Below are 25,872 nucleotides of genomic sequence, written 5' to 3' on the forward strand. Positions count from 1 at the left end.
TTTCAATGGAGGACCCAATATTCCAGTCCTGAACTCCAGGGGTGGAAGATGCCTGTGTGTGGTGACCATTGCACATCAGCCACCACAGGGGCTTGACAGCTAGGCCTTTATCCAGTAGCAAGGGTTAACCAGGATGACTGGAAACCTGCTCTGCTGAAGTATCTTCATAGCAGACAAATGCATAATATTTAACTCTCATTTTATCTGTCTAAGAGAAACTGAAAACTTGATGAGGAATCAATGTAATTTGATAGTTCATGCTGTGAAATCGTGCTGTGATATCTAAGAATAGAAATTTAAAAGAAATTATGCCTTTTAATTTACAAACCGTAGTGTATCTGAACATGTTTGATATTAAGGAGCTTTGACAGTTCACATACAGAAAGTCAGAATTATTCTATTCTGTAAAAATGAAAATGGAAAAAGAAGCACAATTGTAATCTTCCAATGTTTCATTTTTTCCCCTCCTCCAGAATGAAAGCCGCATGTTTCGAGTGCAGTTCAGTGGAGATTCACACGATCAAGCACAGGAGCACTGCTCTCGCTGTGTGCAGAAACTCCTTCAGTATATAGATGTAAAAAATCCCAATGGAAAGAATCAGAGCCAAGCTCTGCTATTGAGCCAGCCAGCAAACATCAGCCACTCTGGAAGTTTGGAGCTAGAGGTAGGATCATCATCATCATCATCATCATCATAGGCAGTCCCTCGGGATCGAGGAAGACTTGCTTCCACTCTAAAAAATGAGTCCTGAGGTGGCTCCAATACGAGAACCACAGTTCCTGTCACAGGTGGGACAGATAGTCGTTGAGGGAAAGGGTGGGTGAGACTGGTTTGCCGCACGCTTCTTCCGCTGCCTGCGCTTGGTTTCTGCATGCTCTCAGCGATAAGACTCGCGGTGCTCAGCGCCCTCCCGGATGCACTTCCTCCACTTCGGGCGGTCTTTGGCCAGGGACTTCCAGCCGAGGGTAAAATAACCCCTCCTGCCCCAACCCCAGTTTATTTTGCACCGTGATTGAGCCGAATCTACCTGAAACTTCTATGAGAGTATGTCGAACAGTGCATTGTTAACCTGCAATCAAAATATTCAAGATGATCCCTCTCGCTAACATGAATGCCCTGTACCTGTGAAATCTCATGTACCACTGACAAGCAACTTATCTGCAAACGGCGTTACAGAGTAGGTCACATTAAAAGCTGCATGGTGTGAGAAGCATCACTATTCATGCTGGTGTTGTTGAGTAATCCCAGCTGTCATGTTCTCATGCTTATCCTTTAAACTAACAGCTCAGCAAGAGTGTACCATTGCTCAGAATCCTCTACAAACTATTTATCAACCCCATCCTTTTCCTCATTATACAAAAGAAAGACTTGCATTTATATAGTGCCTTTCACGACCACCGGACATCTCCAAGCGCTTTACAGCCAATGACGTACTTATGGAGTGTCATCCCTTGAAACGAGGATGACCTGCTTCCATGCCGAAAAGGGATGAGTTTACAGGTATTTCAATAAATGACCTAATATTCCGGATCCCGAACTACATCTTGAAGGGAGGAAGGTGCCTGTGCGTGGATTTTTTTAATGTGTGGTTGGCCATTGCACCCCAGCCACCACACGGGCTTGACAGAGCTAGGTCTTGGTCCAGTGGCAAGGGTTAACCAGGACGACTGGAGACCAGCTCTTCTGCACAGACCAAGTGCGCACACATATCGCAGAGTGGGCTGGCCTGTGCTGCCCCTGAGCCCTCGCCTCTTCTGAGCCCCAAACTCGCGCCTCTCCTGGGCCCTGATCACATCCCTCTACGAATTCTTGCCGCTCCTTCGCCCCGACCTCGCCACTCCTGTTGTACCTGCCCACAATGCAGTCAGCCGTTGCCCTCCTCAACAGCACGCGCTGCTCCCTGCAGTGGCATGCCGTCGCACGTTGCTCCCTCTAATGGCCCCAGTCTGCTGATGGTCTTGCAGGCCGGGAGCGCGCCGATTTCCGAGCCTGGCCGCCGCACGTTGCTCCCTCTATATATACAGTGTAGTCACTGTTGTAATGTGGGAAAAGCAGCAGCCAATTTGCGCACAAGCAAGCTCCCACAAACAGCAATGTGATAATGACCAGATAATCTGTTTTTGTTCTGTTGATTGAGGGATAAATATTGGCCCCAGGACACCAGGGATTACTCCCCTGCTCTTCTTTGAAATACTGTCATGGATCTTTACATCCACCTGAGAGAGCAGACGGGGCCTCGGTTTAAGGTCTCATCTGAGAGACGGTACCTCCGGCAATGCAATGCTCCCTCTGCATTGGGAGTGTCAGCCTAGATTTTTGTGCTCAAGTCCCTGGAGTGGGACTTGAACCCACAACCTTCTGACTCAGAGCCAAGGGTGCTACCCACTGAGCCACAGCTGACACATTGTGAAGAGCATATGACTGAGATTGTGAAAAGTAGAGATTATTTGGATTACATTTTAAGGTTTTTTTTTTGTAACTTTGAACAAGTGTAAGTCATTTGTTATATCTGAAATGATTGCATTGAGCAGCAAAACTGGAGTCTAGGGGTCAAACAGAGAGTTCTTCAATGGCAGGAGTAAAACCTGACACAAAGGAAGATGGTGTGATTGTCAGAGGCCAGTCATCACAGCACCAGCACATCACTGCAGGAGTTCCTTGGGGATATTCAGCTGTTTCATGAATGACCTTCTATGATAAGGTCAGGAGTGGGACTGTTGATGATTCCACAGTATTCAGCTCCATGCACAGCTTCACTGATAATGAAGCAGCTCATGCCAGCCTACAACAGGACCTGGATAACATCCAGACTTGAGCTGACAAGTAACATTTATAACATTGTCCAGGTAATGATAATCTTGTACAAGACAAAACCCAGCCACCACCTCTTGGTCTTCAATAGCACCACCATCACTGAGCCACCATGAAGATTCTGGCGATCACCATTGACCAGAAGTTGAACTGGATCAACCATACCAACACTCTGTCCTTTTTTGACCAGAGGTTGCATACTCCATATCGAGTTGCTTACAGCTTGACTCCTCAAAACTTCATCACCATCTCATCATCATCATAGGCAGTCCCTCGAATCGAGGATGACTTGCATCCACACCAAAAAAGAATGAGTTCACAGGTATTTCAATGAAGGACCTAATATTCCAGATCCCGAACTACATGTTGAAGGGTGGAAGATGCCTGTGCGTGGATTTTTTTAACATGTGGTGGCCGTTGCACACCAGCCACCACACCGGCTTGACAGAGCTAGGTCTTGGTCCAGTGGCAAGGATTAACAAAGACGACTGAAGACCTGCTCTACTGCATGGACCTAGTGCGCACACATATCGCGTGTGGGCTGGCCCGTGCTGCCTCTGGGCCCTCGCCTCTTCTGGCCCCAAACTCACGCCTCTCCTGGGTCCCGATCACATCCCTCTACAATCTCTCGCTGCTTCTTTGCCCCGACATCGCCGCTCCTGCTGTACCTGCCCGCGCTCCAATCACCGACCTGCAGTGGTATGCCGCTGCACGCTGCTCTCTCTAATGGCCCCGGCCTGCTGATGGTCTTGCAGGCTGGGGTCACGCCTCTTTAAAACCGCACCGTGGTTCTGTGCTCCTCTTTGTTTCACCATCTACAATGCTCAAGTCAGGAGTATGATGGAATCGTCACCACTTGCCTGGATATGTGCAGTTGCAACAACATTCAACACTCAAGAAGCTCAACACCATCCAGGACAGAGCAGTTAACTTGATTGTTGCCCCACCACTGGACTCAGTATCCACCTCCTCCTCTGCCAGTGTATTGTGGCTGCAGTATGCATAAGCTATAAGATTTAACGCCCCAAGGTCACTTCGACAACGCTTCAATCTCTGCCACGGAGAAGAACAAGCAATGTTGTGGGAACCTCCAAATTTCCCTTCAAATTACAAGTGGAAGATGAGGGATGACCCGAAGTGCGACTGTGGCCACGAGTCCCAGACCATGAATCACATCACATCAACCTGCCCACTGAGATCTGTTGTGGGAGGCACTTCATTTCTCCACTCGGCATCTCAGGAGATCATCGAAAGGATAGCCCAAACTCGACATCCCATTATAAGTTTTTTCCGTCGTACGAAACAACAGCAGTCGCACACCATCCTGACTTGGACATATATTGTTCCTTCACTTGGTCAATATCCTTAAATTGACAACTTAACACTGTTCAGGGAGCACCATAACCACAAGGACTTGCAGCGGTTCAAGGGGAGGACCCATGACTAACACCGTTGCAGTGTAGCCAGGAAAGAATAATAAATAGTGCCTTGCCTCATAACTCCCAGCCCAAGAACAAAAGAAAGCTAAATGTCTAAATGGGATGCGAGTGAGGATGAGCAAATTTAAGAGGAACTTGATACCGTTCCACCTTCTGAATGCTCTTGGATTTCTGAAATAATCCAGAACATAAGGGGTTATTTTTGTTAGATAATTAATGTCATTCATTGTAGACCATTCCTGCTTTGTATGAAAAAGGACCGAGGTTTCGGTTCATTAACTGAACTTGTCTACAATCAACATTGGCTGCAGTTTGGCTTGTTTAAAGAGCTGTCATCATTGAACAAGTTCCTAGATGTGATACTTTCAATCACGAGCCTCATATGCAAGATGTTGACATCTGCATCTTCCACGTGTGCTGCAGAAAATGGCTCGGTGTCATGAGTTACATTTTTCTTTTCTCTCACTTTCCCCATCTTCTCTTGTCCAACTTTCACTTCCTTTTCTCACTTGCTCTATTCTTTCTCCATAGCCTAATTAGCTCGGGGATTCCAATTATTTCCTCCTGCTCCTTCTCACTGAGTGAGAGAAAGCACAAGACTGACCCCGGGTATGTGTGCTGGCGTTGACCCTGGGTATGTGTGCTGGCGGTAACCCCGGGTATGTGGGCCGTGACCTGGGCAGTGACCCCGAGCATGTAGGCAGTGACCCTGGGTATGTAGGTGGTAACCCCGGGCGGTGACCCCGGGTATGTAGGTGGTGACCCCGGGTATGTTGGCGGTGACCCAGGGTATGTTGGCAGTGACTCCGGGTGGTGACCCCGGGCACGTTGGCGGTGACCCTGGGTATGTTGGCAGTGACCCGTGACCCCGGGTATGTTGGCGCTGACCCCGGGTATGTTGGCAGTGACCCCAGGAGGTAACCCCTGGTATGTGTGTGGTGACCCCTGGTATGTGTGTGGTGACCCCGGGCATGTTGCGGTGACCCGGGCAGTGACCCCGTTTATGTTGGCGGTGACCCCGGGTATGTTGGCGGTGACTCGTCAGTGACCCCAGCTATGTTGACAATGGCCCTGGGTATATTGGCGGGGACCCTAGGCGGTCACCCTGGGTATGTTGACAGTGACCCTGAGCGGTCACCCCGGGCATATTGGCAGGGAGCCGAGGCGGTGACCCCGGGTATGTTGGCAGTGACCCTGGGCGGTGACCTTGGGTATGTTGGCGGCGACCCTGGGTGACCCCGGGTATGTTGGCTGCTCCTATTCTGGTTGCACTTCAGTCCCACGTCCATGATCTTTGGGCACATTGTCCGGAGGGGAGTGGGCAGGTTGGAGGGCCTCCTCGTAGGACTGCTCCTGGGCCTGGCCACAGTGGCCATTAACTGGTCCAGGCAGCGGGCGGTCAAGGGGGTTGTTCAGCCCGACTGCCTGCCTCTCTTCCACGGTTATGTTCGAGCCAGGGTGTCCCTGGAGATGGAGCACGTGGTATGCTTGTGGCCTTCTGCGAGAGGTGGGCGTCGGAGGGACTGGAATGCATCATCACCCCCGGCAACCAAATTTTAATTTGATTTGTTTACTGTCGAATATTTAATTTGTTTAATTTATCGGCTGGAGCACTTGAATTTTAGTTATACCAAAATAGTTGTAGAGCTGGTGATGCACCGAAGGGACTGGAGTGCATCATCACCCCCGGCAACCAAATTTTAATTGACCATTTAAAGTTCCAAAAGTTTTATTTGATTTAAAGATTTGATTTAAAGTTTTACACAAAATAGTTGTGGAGCTGTTGCGTTGTGAGTGGCTTAGTCACAAGACTCAATAAAAACCCAATTAATTAAGTTCAGGTTCTCCACGATGAGACATGCAGTTGTGAGCCTGGTGGATGAACTGGTAGGGTTCAGTTGATAAACCTTTGCTAATAAACCAGCTCGTTCTTTGCAGCAAACGTGTAGCTGTGAATTCTTAAGCAAAGAACCCATGAAGCAAATACACACCAGGATTGAAAGTAGTTGTGAAAGGTCCCTATTAAAACTGCAGCCGCAGGTCGGGGGTATAAGAGGAAGAGCATGCCACTTCAAGATACAGCGCAAGCCATTCCAGGAGGGCGAAGGCTTCGAGGAGGGCGACTGGATGACATCACTAAAACCCAGGTCGCCGATTGGAGCATGGGCAGGAACTTCGGCGGGGCCCAGGTACAGCAGAGGTGCAGCGAATGACCGGGGCAGAGGAGCGGAGCGAGATTGAGACCCACGAGCGATGTGATCGGGGCCCAGGAGAAGGGAGAGTTCGGAGCCCAGAAGAGGTGTGGGCCCACGGGCAGCCCACACTACAATATATGTGCGCACTAGGTCCGTGCAGCAGAGCTGGTCTCCAGTCGTCTTGGTTAATCCTTGCCACTGGATCAAGACCTAGCTCTGTCAAGCCCGTGGGATGGCTGGTGTGCAACAGCCACCACACGTTAAAAAAAAATCCACACAAAGGCATCTTCCACCCTTCAATATGTAGTTTGCGACCTGGAATATCAGGTCCTCATCGAAACACCTGAGAGGTCATCCCTTTTTGGTATGGAAGCAAGCCATCCTCGATACGAGGGACCGTCTTAAGTAGAAGAAGACCCGATTGTTTTTAATAGAGAGCTTTCAGTATTGCTTTGAATGTTGGGCTGACCCCATCTCTATGGCGATCTTTCATTATCCCCTTTCTCCAATGAGGGAGACCTAAATGCCAGCACAATCTACATGTGTAAGTGGGTCAGGACAAATGCAGGCGAACTGGTCAGCCGGTTTGTTTTCATTTTATATGTTGTAATACACTACTTCTTCAAAGAAATAATCTTTAAAGTGTTTGTTTTCTTCTAGGAAAGCTTTGAACACGAGTGAATGAATAACAAACTCTGCTTAATCCAGAACATGATCAGGGATTCTTGATATTCGATAACTAGAAGCTGAAAACCCCCCACCTCCCATAAAAACATCTCAATTATATAATTTCATTCACTCTTCTGAACTGAATTGCTTTAAATCTCTGTGAAATAAAAAAAAATCTGCCCCCATTGAAGGGAGTTACCCACAGAAGAGTTGAGGTTGTAGACAGGAGGAGGCTCCTGCTTCTCCCATGTTTGAGTAGTAATTGGTGGGCAATTCTGCCATCAGTTTTATTCAAGGAATTTCCCTAGAGCCATGAATTATTTGAAGACAGGAAAATGTCGGCATTACAGTGGCTGGAATGTGTGGCATCTCGAAGTATATAGTGCCACAAAATCATAGGCAGTCCCTCGAAACGAGGATGACTTGCTTCCTCGCCGAAAAGGGATGAGTTCACAGGTGTTTCAATGAAGGACCCAATATTCCAGATCCCAAACTACATCTTCAAGGGTGGACGATGCAAGTGCGTGGATTATTTTTGACGTGTGGTGGCCGTTGCACCTCAGCCAACACACAGGCCTTACAGAGCTAGGTCCTGGTCCAGTGGCAAGGATTAACCAGGACGATTGGAGACCAGCTCTGCTGCATGGACCTAGTGCGCACACATATCAAAATAGCTGTGGGTTCACGTTGGCTACTCCTGAGGTTCCAGTGGCGGCTGTTCTGCTGCCAGGAGGTAGCAACCAGCAGGTATGTACAGGAGAAGTAAAGTCAGAGAGACAGAATCATCTCTCGGCTTCTCGCGTGGCTTGTTTATGAGCAGCACAGGCAGAAACCTGGGAGTGGGTAGCCCACTGTAATGTATTTGCTTCAAGGGTTCTTGCTTAAGAATACATAGCAACACATTCAGAATAAGGGGTCACCCATTTAAAACAGAAATGAGGAGAAATTTCTTCTCTGAGGGTCGTGAATCCTTGGAATTTTCTACCCCAGGGAGCGGTGGAGGCAGGATCATTGAATATATTTAAGGTGGAGATAGACAGATTTTTGAATGATAAGGGAGTCAAAGGTTACGGGGAGCGGGTGGGGAAGTAGATTTGAGGCCAGGATCAGATCAGCCATGATCTTATTGAATGGTGGAGCAGGCTCGAGGGGCCAAATGACCTACTCCTGCTCCTATTTCTTATGTTCATTGCTATTAAGAACTAATTGGTTTATTAACAAAAGTTTAACATAGAAACATAGAAAATAGGTGCAGGAGTAGGCCATTCGGCCCTTCTAGCCTGCACCGCCATTCAATGAGTTCATGGCTGAACATGCAACTTCAGTACCCCATTCCTGCTTTCTCGCCATACCCCTTGATCCCCCTAGTAGTAAGGACTTCATCTAACTCCTTTTTGAATATATTTAGTGAATTGGCCTCAACAACTTTCTGTGGTAGAGAATTCCACAGGTTCACCACTCTCTGGGTGAAGAAGTTTCTCCACATCTCGGTCCTAAATGGCTTACCCCTTATCCTTAGACTGTGCCCCCTGGTTCTGGACATCCCCAACATTGTGAACATTCTTGCCCCCTGGTTCTGGACATCCCCAACATTGTGAACATTCTTCCTGCATCGAACCTGTCTAAACCCATCAGAATTTTAAACGTTTCTATGAGTTCCCCTCTCATTCTTCTGAACTCCAGTGAATACAAGCCCAGTTGATCCAGTCTTTCTTGATAGGTCAGTCCCGCCATCCCGGTAATTTCCCTTTCACAAATCCATGCTGACTTGGACCTATCATGTCACCTCTTTCCAAATGCGCTGCTATGACATCCTTAATAATTGATTCCATCATTTTACCCACTACCGATGTCAGGCTGACCGGTCTATAATTCCCTGTTTTCTCTCCCTCCTTTTTTAAAAAGTGGGGTTACATTGGCTACCCTCCACTCGATAGGAACTGATCCAGAGTCAATGGAATGTTAGAAAATGACTGTCAATGCATCCGCTATTTCCAAGGCCACCTCCTTAAGTACTCTGGGATGCAGTCCATCAGGCCCTGGGGATTTATCGGCTTTCAATCCCATCAATTTCCCCAATACAATTTCCCGACTAATAATGATTTCCCTCAGTTCCTCCTCCTTACTAGACCCTCTGACCCCTTTTATATCCGGAAGGTTGTTTGTGTCCTCCTTAGTGAATATCGAACCAAAGTACTTGTTCAGTTGGTCCGCCATTTCTTTGTTCCCCATTATGACTTCCCCTGATTCTGACTGCAGGGGACCTACGTTTGTCTTTACTAACCTTTTTCTCTTTACATAGCTATAGAATCTTTTGCAATCCGTCTTAATGTTCCCTGCAAGCTTCTTCTCATACTCCATTTTCCCTGCCCTAATCAAACCCTTTGTCCTCCTCTGCTGAGATCTAAATTTCTCCCAGTCCCCGGGTTCGCTGCTATTTCTGGCCAATTTGTATGCCACTTCCTTGGCTTTAATACTATCCCTGAAGAAGGTTGAGCCACCTTCCTTTTTTTATTTTTACGCCAGCCAGGAATGTACAATTGTTGTAGTTCATCCATGCGGTCTCTAAATGTCTGCCATTAACAATCATACCAAACATTACCAGTTCATCCACTAGGCTCACAACTGCATTCTTCATCGTGGATGATGTAGACCCAACTGACTGGGGTTTTATTGAGTCTTGTGAACATCACGTGACTGGCTAAGCCACTCACAATGCAACAGCTCGACAACTATTTTGTTGTTTATCAATAATCAAGTGCCCCCTGATTAAAGGGGGGCACACTCCAAAAACTTTCAAGTGCCCCCTTTCAGGGCACTAAAACGCAAGTTATACAAGTGCCCCCTGCATAAATGTTCAAAGGAAATAATTCACCCAACGTAGGGCTCGAAACTACAATCCTGTGATTAAGAGCCTCAAGCGCTATCGGCTGAGCTAGCCGGGCATCTCAGACCTGTTACACCCACCTGTAGTCAGGTGAGCTCTGGTGTAATGTTGGTTACAAATGCAGCAATTATCACACTACTGCTTTAAGATGCTTTCTGCAGTACAGATACCATCTACACAGAAGGTACAAGAGGTTTGACTCTTAACATTAACCACATGGTACTCATCCTTGGAATGATTCAATAATTTTCAGATTTTAAGATGCTGCTTTTTTTATCTTTTAATGACAGGCACGTGGTACAGAGGAGGGACAAACAGTGGCACAAAGTACCCTTCCCGAGGGTAGGATGTCCATCAAACAATTGGCAAAGGTAGATAAAGACAGCCAGCTATATGCCTTCTGCTTTTTGCTGTGTAACAAATACTGTTGCACTTTTTACAATCCGTGCAAGCAAAACCTACTCCCAGAAAAGATACTGCGTAGATTTAATGCAGAGTAAAACTCCTTCTACGTTGTTCCAATAAACTATAGCAATATGGCATTTCCTACTCCAGGAAGAGGATTCAAATTATTTTTGATAGCCACAGCGGTCATCCTTGCGGCTTCTGAGTGAGACTTACAATCTAATACTGAATTACGAATGGATTTTGCTCTGAAGACTCGAGTCCAGCCTAAACTTGGTGAAGACTGGCCCAGATTCAGTTCATGAAGGGCTTTTACAGCTTAGGGAGCTGAATACGAATCTCGCCCAGAGATTTGAAGAAAAAAAAGTCATTTTATTTACTGCTGTGTGCAAATTGGCTGTCACCTTGCCTGCACAACAGTGATGACACTTTAAACGTTATTTAGATTTTAAGCAGAATATGAAAAATCACTATCTAAATGCAAGCTGGCTTGCTTGCTTGCTTTACTTCTTTCCTTCGCTATGCCACACATTTCCGCTTTAAGATTTTTTGAAACTTTAAAAAAATATTTTTTCTTTGAGCTCTACATTAATTCTAAACTTGCTAATACAACAACTAAGGATAGAAGAGAAAAGGGTAATCAATAAAAAGGGGAAAAAGTAGGGGGGAAATCAAAGGAAGAACTGGAGAGGTAAGAATTAAAAGGGCTCGTTTCTATTTCTATTTTGTTTCATGCAGCCAGGAAGCAAATGTTAATCCACTGGTTTAGCACCTGTAGTTTGTCCCCTTGATGTGTTGAAAGAATTGAAATGTCACAAGTTACTCTGGAGAAGGATTTTTATTCTCAATTTGGATCGGCAAATTTGGCAGTTTCTCATAGCATTGATAAAATCGAGCTTTTTCTGTCCCTACACAAACCTTATCAAAACTATGACTTCTACCTGGATCATCATCTGCATCTAGTGACTTGTAGCTGCTGTTTGTCTAGACTCGGTTGAATTGGAAGGTGGATATAAGAAGTATCCTATATTCTCGGTCGAGCTCATGGTCTACAGGGCAGTAGTGATACCCACCCTCCTATATGCTTCAGAGACATGGACTGTGTACAGTAGGCACCTCAAAGCACTGGAGAAGTACCACCAATGCTGCCTCCACAAAATTCTGCAAATTCATTGACAGGATAGCCGCACCAACGCCAGTGTTCTCGCTCAGGCCAACATCCCCAGCATCGAGGCATTGACCATGCTCGTTCAGCTTCGATGGGCGGGCCACATTGTCCGCATGCCTGATACTAGTCTCCCGAAACACACACTCTACTCCGAGCTACGTCACGGCAGGCAAGCCCCAGAAAGGCAGAGAAAACGCTTCAAGAGCACCCTCAAAGCCACCTTGAAAAAATGTAACATCCCCACTGACTCTTGGGAACCCCTGGCCCAGGACCGCTCAAAGTGGAGGAGAAGCATCCGAGAAGGCACCAAACACTTTGCATCTCTTCGGGAGCACGCGGAAGCCAAGTCCAGGGGTATTCAACATTCAGGAAGGATAGACAGAAAGGAAAAGGAGGTGGGGTAGAGTTGCTGGTTAAAGAGAAAATTAATGCAATAGTAAGGAAGGACATTAGCTTGGATGATGTGGAATCTGTATGGGTGGAGCTGCGGAATACCAAAGGGCAGAAAATGCTAGTGGGAGTTGTGTACAGACCACCAAACAGTAATAGTGAGGTTGGGGACAGCATCAAACAAGAAATTAGGGGTGCGTGCAATAAAGGTACAGCAGTTATCATGGGAGACTTTAATCTACATATAGATTGGGCTAACCAAACTGGTAGCAATACGGTGGAGGAGGATTTCCTGGAGTGTATTAGGGATGGTTTTCTGGACCATTATGTCGAAGAACCAACGAGAGGGCTGGCCATCCTAGACTGGGTGATGTGTAATGAGCAAGGACTAATTAGCAATCTTGTTGTGCGAGGCCCCTTGGGGAAGAGTGACCATAATATGGTACAATTCTTCATTAAGATGAGAGTGACAATTAATTCAGAGACTAGGGTCCTGAACTTAAGGAAAGGTAACTTTGATGGTATGAGACATGAATTGGCTAGTACAGACTGGCAAATGATACTTAAAGGGTTGACGGTGGATAGGCAATGGCAAACATTTAAAGATCACATGGATGAACTTCAACAATTGTACATTCCTGTCTGGAGTAAAAATAAAATGGGGAAGGTGGCTCAACCGTGGCTAACAAGCGAAATTAAGGATAGTGTTAAATCCAAGGAAGAAGCATATAAATTGGCCAGAAAAAGCAACAAACCTGAGGACTGGGAGAAATTTAGAATTCAGCAGAGGAGGACAAAGGGTTTAATTAGGAGAGGGAAAATAGAGTATGAGAGGAAGCTTGCCAGGAACATAAAAACTGACTGCAAAAGCTTCTATAGATATGTGAAGAGAAAAAGATGAGTGAAGACGAACATATGTCCCTTGCAGTCAGATTCAGGTGAATTTATAATGGGGAACAAAGAAATGGCAGACCAGTTGAACAAATACTTTGGTTCTGTCTTCACGAAGGAAGACACGAATAACGAAATTTAGAACTCAGCAGAGGAGGACAAAGGGTTTGGTTAGGGCAGGAAAAATGGAGTACGAGAAGAAGCTTGCAGGGAACATTAAGACGGATTGCAAAAGTTTCTATAGATATGTAAAGAGAAGGAGGTTAGTAAAGACAAATGTAGGTCCCCTGCAGTCAGAATCAGGGGAAGTCATAACGGGGAACAAGGAAATGGCGGACCAATTGAACAGGTACTTTGATTCGGTATTCACTAAGGAGGACACTAACAACATTCCGGATATAAGAAGGGTCGGAGGGTCTGGTGAGGAGGAACTGAGGGAAATCCTTATTGTCGGGAAATTGTGTTGGGGAAATTGATGGGGTTGAGGGCCGATGAATCTCCAGGGCCTGATGGACTGCATCCCAGAGTACTTAAGGAGGTGGCCTTGGAAATAGCGGATGCATTGACAGTTATTTTCCAACATTCCATTGACTCTGGATCAGTTCCTATCGAGTGGAGGGTAGCCAATGTAACTCCACTTTTTAAAAAGGGAGGGAGAGAGAAAACAGGGAATTGTGGACCGGTCGGCCTGACATCGGTAGTGGGTAAAATGATGGAATCAATTATTAAGGATGTCATAGCAGTGCATTTGGAAAGAGGTGACATGATAGGTCCAAGTCGGCGTGGATTTGTGGGGGGGAGGTCATGCTTGACAAATCTTCTGGAATTTTCTGAGGATGTTTCCAGTGGAGTGGACAGGGGAGAACGATTTGATGTGGTGTATTTGGACTTTCAGAAGGCTTTCGACAAGGTTCCACACAGGAAATTGATGTGCAAGGTTAGGGCACATGGGATTGGGGGTAGTGTGCTGACATGGATTGAGGGATGGTTGTCAGACAGGAAGCAAAGAGTGGGAGTAGGTGGGTACTTTTCAGGGTGGTGGGCGGTGGCTGTTGGGGTGCCGCGGGGTTCTGTGCTGGGGCCCCAGCTGTTTACACTGTGTATTGGTGATTTGGACGAGGGGATTAGGTGTGGTATCTCCAAATTTGCGGATGACACTGGGTTGGGTGGCGGTGTGAGCTACGAGGGGGATGCTATGGGGCTGCAGAGCAACTTGGATGGGTTGGGTGGGTGGGCAAATGCATGGCAGATGAAGTATAATGTGGATAAATGTGAGGTTGTCCACTTTGGTGGTAAAAACAGAGAGACAGACTATTATCTGAATGGTGACAGATTGGGAGAAGGGGAGGTGCAGCGAGGCCTGGGTGTCATGGTACATCAGTCATTGAAAGTTGGCGTGCAGGTGCAGCGGGCGGTTAGGAGAGCAAGTGGCATGTTGGCCTTCATAGCGAGGGGATTTGGGTATGGGGGCAGGGAGGTGTTGCTGCAGTTGTACAGGGCATTGGTGAGGCCACACCTGGAGTATTATGTACAGTTTTGGTCTCCTAACCTGGGGAGGGACATTCTTGTTATTGAGGGAGTGCAGCGAAGGTTCGCCAGACTGATTCCCGGGATGGCGGGACTGACCTATCAAGAAAGACTGAATCAACTGGGCTTGTATTCACTAGAGTTCGGAAGAATGAGAGGGGACCTTATAGAAACGTTTAAAATTCTGATGGGTTTAGACAGGTTAGATGCAGGAAGAATGTTCACAATGTTGGGGAAGTCCAGAACCAGGGGTCACAGTCTAAGGATAAGGGGTAAGCCATTTAGGACCGAGATGAGGAGAATCTTCTTCACCCAGAGAGTGGTGAACCTGTGGAATTCTCTACCACAGAAAGTTGTTGAGGCCAATTCACTAAATATATTCAAAAAGGAGTTAGATGTAGTCCTTACTACTAAGGGGATCAAGGGGTATGGCGAGAAAGCAGGAATGGAGTACTGAAGTTGCATGTTCAGCCATGAACTCATTGAATGGCGGTGCAGGCTAGAAGGGCCGAATGGCCTACTCCTGCACCTATTTTCTATGTTTCTATGTTTCCCAAAGTACTAGGAGACCGAGGGTCTGGTGAGAAGGAGGAACTGAAGAATATCCTTATTAGGCGGAAAATTGTGTTAGGGAAATTGATGGGATTGAAGATCGTTCAATCCCCGAGGCCTGATAGTCTGCATCCCAGAGTACTTAGGGAAGTGGCTCTAGAAATAGTGGATGCATTGGTGATCATTTTCCAACAATCTATCGACTCTGGATCAGTTCCTATGGACTGGAGGGTAGCTAATGTAACACCACTTTTTAAAAAAGGAGGGAGAGAGAAAACGGGTATTTATAGACCCGTTAGCCTGACATCAGTAGCGGGGAAAATGTTGGAATAAATTATTAAAGATGAAATAACAGCGCAATTGGAAAGCAGTGACAGGATCGGTCCAAGTCAGCATTGATTTATGAAAGGAAAATCATGCTTGACAAATCTTCTAGAATTTTTTGAGGATGTAACGAGTAGAGTTGACAAGGGAGAACCAGTGGATGTGGTGTATTTGGACTTTCAAAAGGCTTTTGACAAGGTCCCACTCAAGAGATTGGTGTGCAAAATTAAAGCACATGGTATTGGGGATAATGTACTGACGTGGATAGAGAACTGGTTGGCAGACAGGAAGCAGAGAGTCGAGATTAACGGGTCCTTTTCAGAATGGCAGGCAGTGACTAGTGGGTGCCACAGGGCTCAGTGCTGGGACCCCAGCTACGTACAGTATTCATGAATGATTTGGATGAAGGAATTGAGTGTAATATCTCCAAGTTTGCAGATGACACTAAACTGGGTGGCGGTGTGAGCTGTGAGGAGGACGCTAAGAGGCTGCGGAGTGACTTGGACAGGTTAGGTGAATGGGCAAATGCATGGCAGATGCAGTATAATGTGGATAAATGTGAGGTTATCCACTTTGGTGGCAAAAACACGCAGGCAGAATATTATCTGAATGGTGGCAGATTAGGAAAAGGGGAGGTGCAACGAGACCTGGGTGTCATAGTACATCAGTCATTAAAAGCTGGCATGCAGGTACAGCAGGCGGTAAAGAAGGCAAATGGTATGTTGGCCTTCATAGCTAGGGGATTTGAGTATAGAAGCAGGGAGGTCTTACTGCAGTTGTACAGGGCCTTGGTGAGGCCTCACTTGGAATATTGTGTTCAGTTTTGGTCTCCTAATCTGAGGAAGGACGTTCTTGCTATTGAGGGAGTGCAGCGAAGGTTCACCAGACTGATTCCCGGGATGGCTGGACTGACACCTGAGGAGAGACTGGATCGACTGGGCCTTTATTCACTGGAGTTTAGAAGGATGATGGGGGATCTCATAGAAACATCCCCCTGCAAAACAGATACACCGCTTTGAGTACTGTTGAGGGGTTGACTCATCAGAGGGGAGCAGCAGCAGCCAAGTTCATGGCACCGTGGCTGGCTCTGCTGCACAGGAGGGCAGGAAAAAGAGTGGGAGAGCGACAGTGATAGGGGATTCATTGTAAGGGGAATAGACAGGCGTTTCTGCGGCCGCAACCGAGACTCCAGGATGGTATGTTTCCTTCCTGGTGCAAGGGTCAAGGATGTCTCGGAGCGGGTGCAGAACATTCTGAAAAGGGAGGGTGAACAGCCAGTTGTTGTGGTGCACATTGGTACCAACGATATAGGTAAAAACGGGATGAGGTCCTACGAGACGAATTTAAGGAGCTCGGAGCTAAATTAAAAAGTAGGACCACAAAAGTAGTAATCTCGGGATTGCTACCAGTGCCACATGCTAGTCAGAGTATGAATCGCAGGATAGCTCAGATGAATACGTGGCTTGAGCAGTGGTGCAGCAGGGAGGGATTCAAATTCCTGCGGCACTGGAACCGGTTCTGGGGGAGGTGGGACCAGTATTAACCGGACGGTCTGCACCTAGGCAGGACTGGAACCAATGTCCGAGGGGGAGAGTTTGCTCGTGCTGTTGGGGAGGAGTTAAACTAATATGGCAGGGGGATGGGAACCAATGCAGGGAGACAGGAAAACAAAATGGAGACAGAAGCAAAAGACAGAAAGGAAATGAGTAAAAGTGGAGGACAGAGAAACCCAAGGTAAAAAACAAAAATGGCCACTTTGCATTCAACATTTAGGAAGGATTGACAGAAAGGAAAAGGAGGCGGGGTGGCGTTGCCTGTGAAAGAGGAAATTAATGCAATTGTATGGAAAGACATTAGCTTGGATGATGTGGAATCGGTATGGGTGGAGCTACGGAATACTAAGGGGCAGAAAACGCTCTGGGAGTTGTGTACAGACCTCCAAACAGCAGTAGTGATGTTGGGGAGGGCATCAAACAGGAAATTAGGGGTGCATGCAATAAAGGTGCAGCAGTTATCATGGGTGACTTTAATATGCATATAGATTGGAGCTAACCAAATTGGAAGCAATACGATGGAGGAGGATTTCCTGGAGTGCATAAGGGATGGTTTTCTAGACCAATATGTCGAGGAATGAACTAGGGGGGGGGCCATCTTAGACTGGGTGTTATGTAATGAGAGAGGATTAATTAACAATCTCATTGTGCGAGGCCCCTTGGGGAAGAGTGACCATAATATGGTGGAATTCTACATTGGGATGGAGAATGAAACGGTTAATTCAGAGACCATGGTCCAGAACTTAAAGAAGGGTAACTTTGAAGGTATGAGGCGTGAATTGGCTAGGGTAGAATGGCGAATGATACTTAAGGGGTTGACAGTGGATGGGCAATGGCAGACATTTAGAGACCGCATGTATTAAACTACAACAATTGTACATCCCTGTCTGGCATAAAAATAAAAAAGGGAAGGTGGCTCAACCGTGGCGATCAAGAGAAATCAGGGCTAGTATTAAAGCGAAGGAAGTGGCATACAGATTGGCCAGAAATAGCAGCGAAGCCTGGGACTGGGAAAAATTTAGAACTCAGCAAAGGAGGACAAAGGGTTTGATTAGGGCAGGGAACATAGAGTACGAGAGGAAGCTTGCAGGGAACATTAAAATGGACTGCAAAAGCTTCTATAGATATGTAAAGAGAAAAAGGTTCGTAAAGACAAACGTAGGTCCCCTGCAGTCAGAATCAGGGGAAGTCATAACTGGGAACAAAGAAATGGCAGACCAATTGAACAAGTACTTTGGTTCGGTATTCACTAAGGAGGACACAAACAACCTCCCGGATATAAAAGGGGTCAGAGGGTCTAGTGAGAAGGAGAAATCGAGGGAAATTCTTATTAGTCAGGAAATTGTGTTGGGGAAATTGATGGGATTGAAGGCTGATAAATCCCCAGGGCCTGATGGTCTGCATCCCAGAGTACTTAAGGAGGTGACCTTGGAAATAGCAGATGCATTGACAGTCATTTTCCAACATTCCATAGACTCTGGATCAGTTCCTATAGAATGAAGGGTAGCCAATGTAACACCACTTTTTAGAAAAGGAGAGAGAGAGAAAACAGGGAATTATAGACCGGTCAGCCTGACATCGGTAGTGGGTAAAATGATGGAATCAATTATTCAGGATGTCATAGCAGCGCATTTGGAAAGAGGTGACATGATAGGTCCAAGTCAGCATGGATTTGTGAAAGGGAAATCATGCTTGACAAACCTTCTGGAATTTTTTGAGGATGTTTCCAGTAGAGTGGACAAGGGAAAACCAGTTGATGTGGTATATTTGGACTTCCAGAAGGCTTTCGACAAGGTCTCACACAAGAGATTAATGTGCAAAGTTAAAGCACATGGGATTGGGGGTAGTGTGTCGATGTGGATTGAGAACTGGTTGGCAGACAGGAAGCAAAGAGTAGGAGTAAATGGGTACTTTTCAGAATGGCAGGCGGTGACTAGTGGGGTATCGCAAGGTTCTGTGCTGGGGCCCCAGCTGTTTACATTGTACATTAATGATTTAGACGAGGTGATTAAATGTAGTATCTCCAAATTTGCGGATGACACTACGTTGGGTGGCAGTGTGAGCTGCGAGGAGGATGCTATGAGGCTGCAGAGTGACTTGGATAGGTTAGGTGAGTGGGCAAATGCATGGCAGATGAAGTACAATGTGGATAAATGTGAGGTTATCCACTTTGGTGGTTAAAAACAGAGAGACAAACTATTATCTGAATGGTGACAGATTAGGAAAAGGGGAGGTGCAACGAGACCTGGGTGTCATGGTACATCAGTCATTGAAGGTTGGCATGCAGGTACAGCAGGTGGTTAAGAAAGCAAATAGCATGTTGGCCTTCATAGCGAGGGGATTTGAGTACAGGGGCAGGGAGGTGTTACTACAGTTGTACAGGGCCTTGGTGAGGCCACACCTGGAGTATTGTGTACAGTTTTGGTCTCCTAACTTGAGGAAGGACGTTCTTGCTATTAAGGGAGTGCAGCGAAGGTTCACCAGACTGATTCCCGGGATGGTGGGACTGACATATCAAGAGAGACTGGATCAACTGGGCTTGTATTCACTGGAGTTCAGAAGAATGAGAGGGGACCTCATAGAATCGTTTAAAATTCTGACGGGGTTAGACAGGTTAGATGCAGGAAGAATCTTTCCAATGTTGGGGAAGTCCAGAACCAGTGTCCACAGTCTAAGGATAAGGGGTAAGCCATTTAGGACCGAGATGAGGAGAAAGTTCTTCACCCAGAGAGTGGTGAACCTGTGGAATTCTCTACCACAGAAAGTAGTTGAGGCCAATTCACTAAATATATTCAAAAAGGAGTTAGATGTAGTCCTTACTACTAGGGGGATCAAGGGGTATGGCGAGAAAGCAGGAATGGGGTACTGAAGTTGCATGTTCAGCCATGAACTCATTGAATGGCGGTGCAGGCTCGAAGGGCCGAATGGCCTACTCCTGCACCTATTTTCTATGTTTCTAATAAAATTCTGACGGGACTGGACAGGTTAGATGCAGGAAGAATGTTCCCGATGTTGGGGAAGTCCAGAACCAAGGGACACAGTCTAAGGATAAGAGGTAAGCCATTTAGGACTGAGAGGAGGAGAAACTTCTTCACTCAGCGTTCTTAACCTGTAGAATTCCCTACCGCAGAGAGTTGTTGATGCCAGTTCATTGGATATATTCAAGAGGGAATTAGATATGGTCCTTTCAGCTAAAGGGATCAAAGGGTATGGAGAGAAAGCAGGAATGGGATACTGAGGTGGATGATCAGCCATGATCTTATTGAATGGTGGTGAGGCTCGAAGGGCCGAATGGCCTACTCCACCTATTTTCTATGTTTCTAAGTACAAACAGTGGAAGAAGCGTACCATCAATCAAGCACCCTGCCCACCGGTCCCTCCAACCACCATCTGTCCCAGAGACTGTAGATCCCGCATTGGTCCCATCAGTCACCTTAGAACTCATTTTAGTGTGGAAGCAAGTTATTCTCGAAAAGAAAGCAAGCTAATATTAACCTGCCAGAGTATGTGAGTTGTGAGTTGACATTTATTGTGTCTTAGTCACATCAGAATTCTAAGTATAATGAGGGCATTAAACTACTGAATGATTGATTGCCTTTATTACAGTGCATAATAGATACCAGTCAGTGCTCAGTTTTGCACCACTACGTTGCCAAAGATCACAGTGTTTTCGTGCCATAATCACAGTCAGATTTTCCTTGTTTGCTGTTTCTAGTGAAATCGCAAAGCAGTTCTTCAAAAAGCTTTTATGATTTTCTTAGAAATAGCAAACCTTACCGCTAACACACTCAAACCAGAGGAAATGTTTCCACTGACTCACTGACGGGAGAAAATATCACCACTAATTTATACTGACCAGAGAAAATATTTCCACTAACGCACTGTGACCAGGGGTAATATTCCCACTCACAGGGCCCAAGTTTCCACAAGAAAAAAAACGTTTCGCGCCTAAAACGGCGCCTAAAAAAATCCTCGGTATTCTCCACCTACTTACAGGCCCTGTGGCACTCGGCGCAGCCAGCACGAGCTGTGGGGGGGCGGAGCCAGGTCCCGGCGCTGAAAACAGTGCCGGGACCTCTGCACATACGCGCTACAGTCGGCACGCAAGTGCAGTAGCTCCAGGCGCCGAACTGTGTGGGAGGGGCCCGAAGCACGCAGCCCCTAGCCCTGGCTGAATGGCCTCACTGGGGCTGCGTGAATGAGGCTCCTCCCACGGCCAGCTCCTGCTCCCCGCCCCCGACAAGACCCGACACCCGCTCCTCGCCGACCAGACCCGACCCGACACCCGTTCCCCCCCCCCCCCCCCCCCCCGCCGACCAGACCCGACCCGACACCCGCTCCCGTCCCCCCCCGCCCCGACCCGACACCCGCTCCCCGCCCCGACCCAACACCCGTTCCCCCCCCCGACCCGAGACCTGCTCCCCCCCCCCCCCCCCCCCCCCCCGACGCCCGCTCGCCCCGACCCGAGACCCGACACCCGCTCTCCTGCCCCGACCTGAGACCCGCTCCCCCCCCCCGACCCGACCCGAGACCCACTCCCCCCCTCCCTCCCTCCCCTTCCCTCCCTCCCTCCCCTCTCTCTCTCCCTCCCTCCCCTCTCTCTCTCCCCCTCCCTCCCTCCCTCCCCTCTCTCTCTCCTTCTCTCCCTCCCCTCTCTCTCCCTCTCCCTCGTCCTCCTTCCCTCTCCCTCTCCCTCCCTCTCTCTCTCTCTCCCCCTCCCGCTCAGCGACACGAACGGCTGCAGAATTCTCCCTGGCTGAAGCACTTTCACACAGGTAGGAAGATGGTTTATTTAATCTTTTCTTGGCTTATAAATGTTTATTCAGGTTGGATTTATTTGTATAATATTTGTAGAAGTATAAATAAGGATTTATTGTCGAATTTAATGAGTTCCCTTCCCCCCCCCTCCCCCCCACCTCGTTCTGGACGCCTAATTTGTAACCTGCGCCTGATTTTTTAATGTGTAGAACAGGTTTTTTCAGTTCTACAAAAATCTTCACTGGCTCCATTCTACTTTAGTTTGGAGTACATTTTCACTGTGGAAACTTTCAAATCAGGCGTCCGTGGCCGGACACGCCCCCTTTTGAAGAAAAAATTCTGTTCTATACTAGAACTGTTCTACCTGACTAGAACTGCAGAAAAAAAAATGTGGAGAATTGCGATTTCTAAAATAGTCCGTTCTCCACCAGTTGCTCCTAAAAATCAGGCGCGAATCATGTGGAAACTTGGGCCCACAGTGACCAGAGAGAATTTTCTACTACCCTTTAACACAGTAACTGGGGAAAATCTTCATAGTAATGCACAGTGACCAGAGAAAATCTTCCTAAGTTGCTTTGTATCTGGCTTGGGCTGATATGTGGCAAGTAACATTCGTGCCACACTGTTGTGGAAAAATATTTCCGAGACTGTATGATATATAAAGAGAGGTTTATTAAATCGGAGACAAAGCTTTGGGAGAAGTGTTAAAGACCCCTGTCTTTGAACCATCTTCTCAAATTGGTATCTGCAGTGAAGTTCTTTTATCTTACAAATTACGTCACTTTACAATACATGCTTTAGCACTACAAAGCTGTTACTATCGAAGGCTAAGCTTTTGATATTAACCATCCTGCATTGTGACAGGGCAGTATAAACAAGTGCAGGTCTTTTGGCACCGGTATAAACAAACATACTCAGCACTTAACTCTCCAGTGTTCATTATCTCACTTTCTTATCTCCATAACTCAAGGCCAGCATACCTTAAAGTCTAACTGTTTTTTTTCATATAAAGCATAATGCATCAGTATTGTCCCTTACAAAATTCATTAAAGGGGAAACTAAAACAAATGTTTGGTCCCGTATACTAGTCCAGTATATGTCCAAAAATCCGCTCCAACACACACAAATGCCAGGCAATAACCATCACCAACAAAAGAGAATCTATCCACCTCCCCTCAACACATATAGGATTACAAAGCATATACTACACAAAAACAGGCCATTTGGCCCAACCAGTCCATATTGGCATTTATGCTCCACTCGAGCCTCCTCCTGTCTTTCCTCATCGAAATCTATCAGCATAACACTATTCCCTTGTCATATGCTTGTCCAGCCTCCCCTTAAATGCATCTGTACCATTCACTTCAACCACTCCCTATAGTAGCGAGTTCAAAATTCTCACCACTTTTTTTTGGTAAAGAATTTTCTCCTGAATTCCCTATTGGATTTCTTGGTGAATATCTTGTATTGATGGCCTCTAGTTATGCTCTTCCCCACAAATGGAAACATTCTCTCTGTATTCACTCTATCAAATCCTTTCATTATTTTAAAGACCTCTATTAGGTCACCCCTCAGCCTTCTTTTTTCAAGAGAAAAGAGACCAAAACATTCTATGAGATTACCATCACCGAATCCCCCACCATTAACATTCTGGGGGTCATCATAGACCAGAAACTTAACTGGACCAGCCACATAAATACTGTGGCTATAAGAGCCGGTCAGAGGCTGGGTATTCTGTGGTGAGTGTCTCATCTCCTGACTCCCCAAAGCCCTTCCACCATCTGCAAGACACAAGTCAGGAGTGTGATGGTATATTCTCCACTTGCCTGGATGAGTGCAGATCCAACATCCTTCAAGAAGCTCGACACCATCCAGGACAAAGTAGTCCACTTGATCTGCACCCCCTCCACCACCTTCAACATTCACTCCCTCCACCACCAGCGCACCATGGCTGCAGTACACATCATCTACAAAATGCACTGTAGCAACTTGCCGAGGCTTCTTTGATCGACTCCCAAATTCACAATCTCTGTCAACTAGAAGGACAAAGGCAGCAGGCTCATGGAAAGACCACCACCTCCAAGTTCCCCTCCAAGTCGCATACCACGCTGACTTGGAAATATATTACCATTCTTTCATTGCTGGGGCAAAATCCTGGAACTCCCTCCTTAACAGCAATGTGGGAGTACCTTCAACACAAGGACTGCAGCGGTTCAAAAAGGTGGCTCTCCACCACTTTCTCAAGGGCAATTAGGGATGGGCAATTAATGCTGGCCTTGCCAGCGATGCCCACATCCAAGAACTATTTTTTTTTTAAGTACATTTTTCCTCTTTCATTCCATTGTACATTTCTGGAAAAATCATTGGGATGCATTGCCTTTTAAAGTCGGGTTCTATCATCAGTAAGCGTATCAAAAATTGAACAGTTAATCTTCCGTAAACTTTAAGTTGAAAATCAGTTATTTTTGTGTTTTATTACTTTGAGATAGTTTGTATTCTGGTAAAAGCTGTATACAGAAGCCTGAGAAAGCACAATCCAGTTACAGATACTTATATTTGTTCAACAGTTTCAAATCTATAACTTAGGTTCTTCTTTCCTAGAGCATGTTAGGAGCTACATCACCTAAACTGCCGTTGGCCTATCAGCAGTCAGCATTGAACACTGAACAGCTGGGTCCTTTCCTGCGACTTTGTCTTATGGATCAGAGCTTCCCAGCATTTGTGGAACAGGTGGAGCAGGAACTTAAAAAGCTGATAGACGAATGACTGAGAACATGTTTGACCATTTTCCATGGATGGAAACTATGACATTGCATTAATTTTCACATTGGTGTTTCTTCGGGATGATATATCTGCGGTAGTACTGTCTCTATTTTAGACATTTTTATTTCTGATCATTAGTTTGCTAGTGTCTTTAAACAATAATAAATTCTTCTTTTAACAAACTTAGAGCTAGACTTTCGGTTCTGCTCACTTCGGGGTGGTAATGGTGGCGGGGGTGTGGGGGTAAAAGTTTGCACCCGGGAACAGTTTGCGCCTCAGCAAAATTCAGCAGCTGGGCCTTGAGTATGGGGCAGAGCGCTAAGGGTGGCAGTGTTGTACAAAGACGGGCTTAATATCAGAATAGCTAATACTGCATGTGTGAATTTTTAGAAAAATATTTTTCACCAGGAGAGGAGTAATGTCAATCATAAATATCCAAAGCACATTAAAGTAAAACCTGATCCTTTCAAGACTCTTAGTGGTGAATGAGAAAGAATATCAGTTGCTCTGCAATGTATAAAAGAATGAGGAAATAATTAATGTGCAATTTGGCACGTTTTTATTTTCCACATGGATCAATGGAATAGTATGCATCAGCTTTGTCAAACAAAGAAGAGTTGTCTTACAAGTCTTGTTGCATTTCTTTGCCTATATGCAAAAGTCTTGTTAATTATCATCATCATCATAGGTAGTCCCTCAGAATCGAGGAATACTTGCTTCCACTCTTAACATGAGGTAACTATGAAAGTAAACTAACACAAAATATAAAAACAGATAGCAAGAGTTTATATAGGTATATAAAAAGGAAAGGAGTGGCTAAAGTAAATGTTGGTCCCTTAGAGGACGAGACCAGGGAATTAGTAATGGGAAACATGGAAATGACAGAAACTCTGAACAAATATTTTGTATCAGTCTTTATGGTAGAGGACACTAACAATATTCCAGCAGTGGATATTCAAGGGACTATCTGTAAGACAGTGGAAACAGGGCTTAGTATGTGGTAAGCAAGGAGGTCTTCCTGTGCTGAATGGTATATACTTTAATGCAAGGAGTATAGCGAATAAGGCGGATGAGCTAAGAGCACAGGGAGACACTTGGGAGTATGACATTATAGCCATTTTGGCTGAAAGAGGGGCAGGTTTGGCAGATTAATATTCCTGGCTACAGGATTTTTAGACAAGATAGAGAGGGGGGTAAAAGGGAGGGGGGGGGGGTTGCGGTACTAATTAAAGAATCTATTACAGCGGTGAGGAGGGGCCTGAACATAGTGGATAGTAAGGGTCTATTTCCCTTGGTGGAGGGGGCTATTACAAGGGGGCATAGTTTTAAGGTGGTGGTGGAAGGTTTAGAGGGGATTTGAGGAGGGTTTTCTTTACACAGAGGGTTGTGGGGATCTGGAACTCGCTACCTGGAAGAGTGGTGGATGCAGAAACCCTAATCACTTTTAAGAGATGGGTTACGGACCTAGAGCTGGTAGTTGGGATTAAACTAGACAACCTTTTGTTGGTCGGCACAGATATAATGGTAAGTACTGCAGCG

General features: G+C 46.3%; 1 protein-coding gene across 1 annotated transcript in view; it reads left to right on the forward strand.

Annotated features, from left to right (window-relative positions):
* rec114 (REC114 meiotic recombination protein) overlaps nt 1–24,519 on the forward strand; it is a 70,613-nt gene extending 46,094 nt beyond the window's left edge. The window contains exons 4-6 of the mRNA XM_070864183.1: nt 474–665; nt 10,293–10,373; nt 24,172–24,519. Coding sequence (XP_070720284.1) covers nt 474–665; nt 10,293–10,373; nt 24,172–24,336 — 438 coding nt within the window. The 3' untranslated portion in view covers nt 24,337–24,519. The remainder of the gene's footprint in view (nt 1–473; nt 666–10,292; nt 10,374–24,171) is intronic.
* The last annotated feature ends 1,353 nt before the right edge of the window (nt 24,520–25,872 follow it).

The sequence above is a fragment of the Pristiophorus japonicus genome, chromosome 21 (assembly GCF_044704955.1).
Source record: "Pristiophorus japonicus isolate sPriJap1 chromosome 21, sPriJap1.hap1, whole genome shotgun sequence".
Taxonomy (NCBI): domain Eukaryota; kingdom Metazoa; phylum Chordata; class Chondrichthyes; family Pristiophoridae; genus Pristiophorus; species Pristiophorus japonicus.